Raw genomic sequence first — 9,496 nt, forward strand, 5'->3', positions numbered from 1 at the left:
GGATTTTATGATCAACCAGTCATGAGCTCATTTAAGGTAGGAGGCCAGAACTTTATACCAATAGCACATGATCCAGCATAAAGGCAGTCTTGAAATACTTCATTATTCAGGGACAAGGCTTTAGCAGCTGATCTGTCACACACCAGGTGTCCCACGTAGGAATTTCTTAAACCAGAGGTATGATGTAGCTGCAGAGAGTCCATACCTAGGGGTTGAAAGCAAGCCAGCATTAGCAGGCTGCTAGGCTGAAGGAGAGGAAGCCAGAGGGCCGCTGGGGACTCACCAGGTCACGATGTACTGCAGATGCTCGTTCCTCAGAGTAACTCTGGTTTGCCCTCCAATGGGTCCCCCAGGGACTGTGCTCTCTGTGGAGACAGCAGACTCAAGTCCACCCACTACCGCCTGCCAGCCTCTGCACTACTTCCTAGTGGCTGTCATTTTCGCGTGGCCAGTTGGAAGTCCTGTATGGCCTTTACGTTGGGTGACCACCCCCGCCCTTCTCCGCTCAGTACTTGCCTAGGTTCCTCTTTGCTGAGTTGCCTCCCCCAACCTGCCGTATACACATGCGAGAACATAAGCCACAGCAGTGACTGGGCAATGAGGGTTAAGAGGAAGGACAGTATTCACAAAAGCTACTTGTTCCGAGAGGGCTGGTCACAACGTACGGAAGTTGGCATCAATGAAGATCGGCTCTGCGCCTGTGATTCTGGCCATAGCTTCCAGGTCTCGATAATGCCAGTGGTTCCTTTCTGGATTGTTCTCGGGGACAAAAGGCTGCCTGGTTTCTGTCAGCCTCACCATCCCAATGAGGTCCACTTCTCCCTCAATCTATAAAGGAAAGTGTGTGAGACTGCGTGCAGCCTGGTAGACTCCCACAGCCTTCTCTAAAGTAGGAAGAGTCCATGTCCCTTACCTGGCCTTTCTGCCGGGTTTCAGGATTCACTTTCTTCCTGGGAACGAACCCTCTATTTACCAGAATGGTGATCCTAGGGTAATGAAAGTGCTATTTCAGGTGGGGAGGGTTTTTGAATACAGACAGTCACTCATGGTCACTCGGGCACCCATAGGAACAACTAGAGCACCAAGGAAGGCTTTTTAACAGGACTGGCTCAGTGGAGCCTTGGCAGTGTCAAACAGGCAAAGTCTTCCTCTCTTGAGGCCCCTTCGTGGTTGGTAAAAGCCTCCCTGCCACCATCACTACCTTTTTACCAGTGTGGCTTTCCCCCTCTATCTCTGCTTCTTGTGGTCTACCCACTGCAATGTGCAACTGGTGAGCAACGCTGCCACGCCAGAGTTTACACCCCACACCTCTCCCCTGACCTATGGCAACAGCTGCCTCCAATCCCTCCTCCTAACCAGGGCAGCCGTGAGGAGCAGCCCTGGCACCCCAGCCTGCTGGAGATGAGCATTTGGGCCCCATCCCAGCTCTAAAACAGGAACCCAAGGGTTAACAAGAGGCCCAGGTATTTTCATTTGTACGTGAATCCTCCAGTTCCCCAGTTAATCACACAGGTGCTCCTGTACCTGTCATTTGCTTTGCCTGGAATGTTCTTCCCATCTCTTAACTCCCAAATAGCCCCCTAGAGAGCCACCCCTGCCTCCACTCCCTCAAGGTAGGGCTGGGGTCCTTTCTCTTGAATTCCTCTTGCTGGCCCCTCCTCATAGCCTGCCATCATCTAATGTGTGGGCAACTAGACAGTTCTCCAGAGGTGGGGCCCCTGTTTCATGAATCCCTCCTTTCCCTTCAGAGGTCAACATACAGAAATTATCCAGTCATAAATGAGCTGGCTGAGAAGGTTAAGTCAATGTCACAATTAGAGACTTAAACTATGCAAGGAATTGAATCTTCTGGGTATCTTGGGTTCCCCAGGGTCTTACCAAGGTTGGGGATTGTGAAGGAAATAGTGATGTAAATCAGTATACCCTGACTGCCTCTGCCAGGACAGCCAGCTCCCACACGCCCTACTCACCCCAGGTCGGTGCAGTGGAAGGGAGTGACCACATAGGCCCCACTCTGAGTTGAGGAGGAGATGAGGCCGCCCTCCCGGGCCTCCCGGACAGGGTCCACCATGGTCCGGGGCATCATATACAGCTCCTTGGAGTGGTCAAAGCACCCCCTGACCTTCACTGGCCTATACTCCAGATTTTTCAGTTCCATTGGGCTGCATAGAGATAAGAACAGTGGCCGAGCAAGGTTTGGCCAGAAAACGAATCCCCTGAGGGTGGCAGACTACACAGCCCACCCACCAGGGCCAGACAAGTGAAGGAGAAAGGCAAAGGACGTGCTCTCCAAAGGGGAACTTTGATGCCATGTGGGAATGTGGATCTGCACTGCCAGAGTCCATCCAACTTTACAAGAGAGGCTAAAAATCTGAACTCCTCAATGAATATTTTATGTGAAATTTTAAAAAATATGTGGGCCAAAACCCCATCTGCAAGCCAAATCCGGCATACTGTTTGCTACCCTGAATGGAAAATGTGGTTGAATATACCTGTCTCTGTAGGGCACATTCTAGGGAGAGAGCAGACAAATCATTTAGGGCACTTTTTCAAAAGACCACCCTCATGGTGAGACCCACATTATCTGCCCTCAGCCACAGGGCCTTGGGCCCTGTGGAGGATAAGTTTACTATACCTGAAAAAAGGGTGACACCCAGGACTCAAAATAAGACTTTCCTCCATATGTCAGGAGGCGGTCTCAGGTAGCTTCATAAGGGCAGTCAGGTGTCAACAGCAAGCCCAACAGATGACTGATAATAAGAGCGCCTACCTGAGGTAAAGGCAGTGACTAAAAGTCCCACCAAAAGGGGCAGGCTGGCCAGCAGAAGCCAGGGCTCTGCTGTTGAACTCAAGTAAAACAGGCCCTAGGGGGGCAGCCACACACTCACTCTGCTGGCAGAGTGACAGGCTCAGCCAGAACTCTGGACTCCAACTCTGCAATCAGGTTCAGCTTCCACTTCCGACGCTGGACCTACAGTGACAGAGCATAAGCCCAAGTAGATGGCAGCAACGTCAAGTGTCCAGAGTTATGCACACCAAATGCCGGTCTTTACCTGCCACGTCCCCAAGCCAAAGGCAGTCACAGGGATGAGGAGCAGGACCCACTGAAGAAAGGAGTCATCTTCCGCTTTTGTGGCAGATGCTTCTGCTGCAGAACTGCCACATCTGCTTGGCCTCCAGGCCACCCCTGGAGAGTTTCACAACACTGACATGGAGCCAGAAGCCCTCGAACAGAGACCTGGAGCAGCCAGTTCCAAGATAGACTCCAGTACTATCAATCAAAACCTGCTGCCTAGAGCCGACTAGCAGCACCTGTATCCAGCCCAGCTCCTAACCCGGTGCCCAGGACAAAGCACACACTGAGTATGTTTGCCAAGTGAGTAAGTGGGATCTAGGGCTCAGGGCTGGCTTGGCCACCAACCACGACCCTGGGTAACTCATGCCTTTTTACTCAAGAATCTAGATGTATTCCACTGCACTAAGATGCACCATTCATCCATTCAAAATGCATTTAATAAGCAGCTACAGTTGGCCGGGCGCGGTGGCTCACGCCTGTAATCCCAGCACTTTGGGAGGTCAAGGCGGGCGGATCACGAGGTCAGGAGTTCAAGACCAGCCTGACCAACATGGAGAAACCCCCGTCTCTACTAAAAATACAAAAAAATTAGCCGGCGTGGTGGTGCAAGCCTGTAATCCCAACTACTCCGGAGGCTGAAGCAGGAGAATCGCTTGAACCTGGGAGGAGGTCGTTGCTGTGAGCCGAGATTGCGCCACTGCACTCCAGCCTGGGCAACAAGAGCGAAACTGCCTCAAAAAATAAAAAATAAGCAGCTACAGTTACTAAGTAGCTTAGTCAGGCACTAGTGGTTATTGTATTATGTAGAAAAATATATCAACTCAGAGTAATGGCTCACAGAGCTCTCTTAACAGCTTTCCATTTTTACAACTCATCGTAAATGTAAAGACGGAAGAATGTACACAGAAGGTGCCTTTAAGCTCTCAGAGGATGAGTTCCATCCGCTGAAAAGCACCAGGGGCCTTGCGGATACTAATTTTTTTTTTTTTTTTTATAAAAAGGCAGGCCTGGGGCAGGCTTGCACAGCACTCTAAACACGGCAAAATAGCCCGCACACTGAGAGGAACACGTAAGCCGCGGTGGTTAGATGCGTTTTACTTTCAGAGCCCTGGGCTGGCCACTCATTAGCTGGATGGGACGTTGGGAAGTTAACTCTCGAGCCTTCTCTGTAACAGAGGAATGACCAAGGCGCTACCTCTCGCGTTGTAAGGACAAAGCGCTCGCTACATGCCCGGCACACGACCACAGTTCCACTGAAAGCATTTTAATACGGAACTTGTCACTCCCAGGAAGCCTCCGCTCAGCCGGCAGTTGGTTCATTTCAATCCCCACGACACCCCTTCAAAGGGCAGGGCAGACAGCAGGTGGCTCTGCCCAGGCGCCTGGATCACAGCCCGGCCTGCAGCCCTCACCTGGGCGCGGGGAGACCCCGAGGACGCTCCTCCAGGCGGCGCTGGCCGAGGCCTGCGGGACACAGACGGGCGGGCTGAGCTCCGGGACCCCGCCCCGCGCCCAGCACCCCGCACCCCGCACCCCGCACCCCGCACCCGGCGCTCACCCGTCCCAGCCCCGCCGCCCGCAGCCCCGCCGCCCGCAGCCCCAGGTGCAACGCAGCCACCGCCGCCATCGCACCCGGCCCCGCGGGCGCTTCCGGGACGCAGGAGGCATCTGCTTCCGGGGCGCCGCCGAGTCCCGCCCAGAGCCCCGCCCCCGGCTCCACGTTTTGCGAGCGACTTCCGCCGGGCTGCTCGGCTGGCGCCTCGGCCATGAGCGAGTTGCCGGCCGATGTGCGGGCCTTCCTGCGCGAGCACCCGAGCCTGCGGCTCCAGCCGGACGCCCGCAAGGTTCGCGGCGCGGGAGGGGAACGGAGTGGCGGAGAAGGGCGCAGTTGGGATGAGGGGCTGAGGGGAGGGCAGGGGAGAGGGCGCGGCGGGGTCAGGGGAGGAGAGGGAAGGGGGCGCGGCAGGAGGGGGCACCAGGGAGCGGAGCCCCGGCCCTCCTGACGGCCTGCCCGCCCGCGCGTCCGCAGGTGAGGTGCATTCTGACGGGTCACGAGCTGCCCTGCCGCCTGCCGGAGCTCCAGGTCTACACCCGCGGCAAAAAGTACCAGCGGCTGGTCCGCGCCTTCCCGGCCTTCGACTATGCAGAGTTCGAGCCGCACATCGTGCCCAGTACCAAGAACTCGTAGGTGGTCCGCGGCGGCGCGGGGAGGCCCAGGGCAATTAGGACAGCCCCTCCGCTGGTGCTCCCCGGTGCCTGAGCCCCCTCTAAGGGAGCCTCCCGGGAGGGCTCTGCTGAGGACAGGTCCTGGGTGGTAAACCCCAAAGTCCCCTCCTCCTGAGGACTCCGCCAGTGCTGCAGCCCCTACTCTTTCAGAGTTGGGAGCACTGGAATCCAGGTGGGCGCCCGGGTGCTGGAATCACCTGCGGTCCTGGCGGCGAGGCCTCTTGGTGAGCTCGTTTGCTCACCTGAGGTTTGTCCTGTGGGGTGTGGCTGCTTCACAGAGGAGTAGAGGCTTGTGATTTGTCACCTGAGGTTGTGAACAGCGTTGGGTTCTTCCCTAGACCCCAGAAGGGGTCTTTGATTTAGCTGGGAGCTAGGCTTGGTAATAATCGTCAAAACAGAGATAGGATGTTTCCATTCATTGAGCTCTTTGCTCCAGGTGGAGCCATCTTCTTGCATGAACTCATCCTGGAGCAGTCAGTGAGGCTGCCATGCGTACTTTTCCGGTAAACATTAAGAGGCTGCAGTCGGCCTGGGTCAGCGGTTCCCCACCCAGCTTCAGAGTGGGATTGCTCCGGGAGCCTTTAAAAGCCCGATGCCCAAGCCGCATGGTAGACCGTCCCCGGATGAGTCCAAGACACAGCCACAAGTCTGAATCTTTGCTGTGAACTGCCCCTACAAATTTGGTCTCTCTGCTCTGTAGGCACCAGTTGTTCTGCAAACTCACCCTGCGGCACATCAACAAGTGCCCAGAACACGTGCTGAGGCACACCCAGGGCCGGAGGTACCAGCGAGCTCTGTGTAAATGTAAGTCCCAGTGGACCCCCATCAGTGCATCGCCATTTGAGTGCATGCCCGCCCTGCCCCAGATGGAGCGTGCTTGAAGGCAGGTCATCCTTCAGCGATCCGTGTTGATGCATCAGGCCTGTTGTTGGCACAGTGAAAAGAGGCATGATGGCCTCTGACCCCACAGCTTTTAGTGCAGGCAGGCACAGAGCCAGAAGCAGGCTCGGGAGTGAGTGAGTGCGCGTGGCGACGCGAGGTGTGAAAGAAACTGGGCGAGGGATGTCGGGTGGGCTTGCGGAGACAGGAGGGCTGGGGAGACTCGCTGAGGGATTCGCTCGTGGCTGAGGCTGGAGGGATGTGGTGGCAGTGGGGTTGGGGGAACAGCACCCCAGGGAAAAGCCAGGGTCCATGGAAGTCTGAGGCAAAAATGTGAGACAGGTAGGCTCCAAAGGACAGGCCGGGCTAGCGTGCACAGCAGGGATGGCCCCGAGACCAGGCCAGGAGCACTGCAGTGGGTGTGTGGAGAGGGTTGGGCGGCGGGAGCTGCATGGGCAGTGTGCATGGTTGAGAAGGGAGGACCCCTTGACTGCAGGCATCCAGGAAAAGACAGTGGGTTTTGGGGGGAAAATTCAGAGTCCTTTTGAAGGTTTTAAGCTTGAGCTGTATTAGGAAAGGTGTGTATTAGGGAAGTATCGGGCTTTTGAAACAGGGACACCTGGGCTGGATGAAGGAGATGGTTGCGCCGTGGATCTGGGTGAGCAACCGGCGAGAGTTAAGAGAAGGGAGAGAGGCCTGGTCCTGAGCCCCAGGAAGAGGCTAGAAGTCTTCCCGTGGTACTGAAAGAGGACAGAAAAATGATAGATTTGATAACATGGAGGCCCCTGGCAACCTTGGTGAGGCACCTGAAGCTTGGCAGGGACACCTGGCTAGAGTGGAGCGTAGGCTGCAGCCCATGAGGGCAGTGTCCGGCCTTAGGCAGGTGCTGGGTCACCAGAAGGCCTTTCTGGAGTCCAGCTAAGGAGGGAAATGGACAGAGGCTGGAGCGGACAGATTCAGGTTGGTTTGCGGATGGGAAGATGTGTCCCTGGGCTTCTGATGAGTGCGGAGAGGCAGTCCAGCCCTCCCCAAGCATGAGTGTGGATTGAGAAGGCAGGGCCAGGGTTTCTCAAGTAGAAGGCGGGCACCTTGCAGAGGCCTTGCAGGCACGAGGGCTGCCAGCCTGAGGCTTGGACTTTTTCCAGCCAGTGTGTTAGCTGCTCAGGGGTGGGCAGGAGGGCTCTAAGTGCAGGGGGCCACGGGCTTCCCATGAAGAGTGGTTATGATGGTGGACCGTGGAGCTGAGATGGGACTGGGGCGCCAAGGTCACTACAAGGCAGTGGTCCAGGGAAGTCCAAACGTGGCTGTGAGGGGGCTCTGCCTTCAAGTTCTGGTGGTGACAAGGCTGCTGCATGGCCATGGGGGTGGGTGGCAGAGACAAGGAGGGAAACAGCCCTGGAGATGTGCCGCCACATCAATGCCCAGGGCGCAGCAGGGCTCATGCAGCCCATGAGGGATGATGATGGGAGCTGCACTGGGCTGGAGGACAAGCCCCAGCAGACCCTCTAATATACAAGGGGACAACGGTGGTGACTCCAGTGAGGTCCTTCCATGGAAGCCTTGTCCCAACTCCCTTCTCCCACTAAGGGGCAGCAAAGGCCAGGCAGCCAACCTCCACTTAGCCCCGCCCTCCGGGACGGGGTCTCCCATGTGCTGAGGGAGGACTTCAGGCTGCTGGGGAGAGGGTGGCATCACTGCCAGCCCAAGTTGCCTTTGAGAGGCCATGGCAAGCTCACTGGGGCGGCACAGTTGGCCTTGGGCCTGGTCAGTGCCCTCCTAGCCGTGGCTTCCTAGGCCTGGCTAGATCGGGGATGAAGTGGTAAAGGCCCAGTAGACCTGTACCATCTTCTTGCCTCCTGGCTGCAGCCCTGGCCCACCGCCCTCCCTGCACACCAGGTAGGAAAAGAGCTGAGGCACCCAGCAGCTGCTCTGGTTTTTGTCCAGGGCGGTGGGGCTGTGGGACCCTGGCCGAGTGTAATCCCCATAGGTTAGCTGTGGCCCAGAGGACCGTGGCGGGTGTGGAGGTACCCAGCACGTGCTGGCTTATCTCCCAGATGAAGAATGTCAGAAGCAAGGGGTGGAGTACGTGCCTGCCTGCCTGGTGCACCGGAGGAGGAGGAGGGAGGACCAGATGGATGGTGACGGGCCTCGCCCGCGGGAAGCCTTCTGGGAGCCCACGTCCAGTGATGAGGGGGGAGCTGCAAGTGATGACAGCATGACAGACCTGTACCCACGTAAGCGGAACGGCCCCTGCTTCTCCCTGACCCCCTCCTGTCAGCAGGGAGCAGACTGTGGTGCTCCCTCTCCTGCAAAGGTGGTGGTGAACTCAGCCTAAAATAACTGTCAGCCAATCCCTGTGTTCCTCCCAGCTGAGCTATTCACCAGAAAGGACCTTGGAAGCACGGAGGACGGGGATGGCACTGATGACTTTTTGACAGAAGAAGACGATGAGAAGGCAAAGCCCCCAAGAGAGAAGGCCACTGATGAGGGCAGGAGAGAGACGGCCGTGTACCGAGGGCTGGTCCAGAAGCGCGGGAAGGTGAGCTGTCACCTCCACTCTGTTAGTGTGGCAGTGGCTTCCCCTAGTGATGGCTTTCCATTTGTTTAAAAAAAGAAAACTAAACCTTTTTCACAAGTGAAATCCCAACCCAACACCACACAAGGACCATAGAAGCCGAGGCCACTGGCTGGCGGAAGGCTGTGAGTGCCTACCATTGCTTCCCAGCCAGCCCCTTGTGGAAGCCAGGCTCTCTGGACCACGGTCAAGACCGCCGGTTTGTGAGGACACCCTCCTACCTCAGACTATGAGCTGTGGCTGTTTGTCCTTACTCCTGCGCACAGGGACCTGATTACTAGCCACCACCTTTGCCTTTGCCATCAGGGCAAGAGTGGAGACTTCCCCGCCTTTGGTAGATAAGCAGGACCAAGGCCAAAAGAGGTCAAGGTCCTAATGAGTGTGTGGCATTGCACTGCGCTCCTCTAAGGCCCTGCTGAGCGGAGTCTAATCCTGCAGCTGTTAAGGAAACGGGGGTGGAGAAAGCCTCTGTGGGTATTTGACCGACACCTCCGAGGCTGTGCGGGTGGGGAGAGCCCTGCACTCCAGGGGCCCTTCTCCATGGGATCAGAAAGGCTCCGTAATCAGAATTCTGTTTATCCCACAGAAGCAGTTGGGCTCGTTGAAAAAGAAGTTCAAGAGTCATCACCGTAAACCCAAGAGCTTCAGCTCCTGTAAACAGCCAGGTTAATAAAAGAACATGCCGTGAAGTTTCGAGAAAGCTTTCAGATATTTCCCCCGCTCCTCATCAAGCCGCGTGT

At 56.5% G+C, this 9,496-nt stretch overlaps 2 protein-coding genes across 4 annotated transcripts; one reads left to right on the forward strand and one right to left on the reverse strand.

The window, feature by feature from the left end:
* Window positions 1–30: 30 nt before the first annotated feature.
* LOC129044120 (surfeit locus protein 1) lies at window positions 31–4,745 on the reverse strand. 3 transcript variants are annotated; one of them, XM_054501759.2, is made up of 10 exons: window positions 4,635–4,724; window positions 4,489–4,540; window positions 3,688–3,804; window positions 3,054–3,187; window positions 2,889–2,971; window positions 1,971–2,162; window positions 914–986; window positions 666–828; window positions 284–365; window positions 31–205 (listed from the first exon to the last, which is right to left on the reverse strand). In XM_054501759.2, exons 1-10 carry the CDS (start codon window positions 4,701–4,703, stop codon window positions 136–138), a joined length of 1,035 nt encoding a protein of 344 aa, XP_054357734.1. In that variant the 5' UTR covers window positions 4,704–4,724; the 3' UTR covers window positions 31–135. The 3 variants fall into 3 exon arrangements, with proteins under 3 accessions (XP_054357734.1, XP_054357736.2, XP_054357735.1); XM_054501761.2 differs by lacking the exon at window positions 3,688–3,804 and having other exon boundaries at window positions 4,709–4,745; XM_054501760.1 differs by lacking the exon at window positions 3,688–3,804 and having other exon boundaries at window positions 4,635–4,737.
* A 15-nt stretch (window positions 4,746–4,760) lies between these two features.
* On the forward strand, window positions 4,761–9,445 carry SURF2 (surfeit 2). Its single transcript, XM_054501766.1, has 6 exons — window positions 4,761–4,920; window positions 5,106–5,260; window positions 6,003–6,106; window positions 8,236–8,415; window positions 8,551–8,720; window positions 9,343–9,445. Exons 1-6 carry the CDS (start codon window positions 4,843–4,845, stop codon window positions 9,424–9,426), a joined length of 771 nt encoding a protein of 256 aa, XP_054357741.1. The 5' UTR covers window positions 4,761–4,842; the 3' UTR covers window positions 9,427–9,445.
* Window positions 9,446–9,496: the final 51 nt, after the last annotated feature.

The sequence above is a fragment of the Pongo pygmaeus genome, chromosome 13 (genome assembly GCF_028885625.2).
Source record: "Pongo pygmaeus isolate AG05252 chromosome 13, NHGRI_mPonPyg2-v2.0_pri, whole genome shotgun sequence".
NCBI lineage: Eukaryota > Metazoa > Chordata > Mammalia > Primates > Hominidae > Pongo > Pongo pygmaeus.

What these genes read in the sequence shown, in the direction of transcription:
- LOC129044120 (XM_054501759.2), bottom strand. Translation starts at nt 4,703, where the DNA reads ATGGCGGCGGTGGCTGCGTTGCACCTGGGGCTGCGGGCGGCGGGGCTG. An exon ending in GGGCGGCGGGGCTGGGACGG is followed by an intron (nt 4,541 to 4,634) that starts GTGAGCGCCGGG and finishes TGTGTCCCGCAG; the next exon opens with GCCTCGGCCAGCGCCGCCTG. An exon ending in CTTCATTGATGCCAACTTCC is followed by an intron (nt 366 to 665) that starts GTACGTTGTGAC and finishes CTGTCTCCACAG; the next exon opens with AGAGCACAGTCCCTGGGGGA.
- SURF2 (XM_054501766.1), top strand. Translation starts at nt 4,843, where the DNA reads ATGAGCGAGTTGCCGGCCGATGTGCGGGCCTTCCTGCGCGAGCACCCG. An exon ending in TCCAGCCGGACGCCCGCAAG is followed by an intron (nt 4,921 to 5,105) that starts GTTCGCGGCGCG and finishes GCGCGTCCGCAG; the next exon opens with GTGAGGTGCATTCTGACGGG. An exon ending in CCAGCGAGCTCTGTGTAAAT is followed by an intron (nt 6,107 to 8,235) that starts GTAAGTCCCAGT and finishes CTTATCTCCCAG; the next exon opens with ATGAAGAATGTCAGAAGCAA.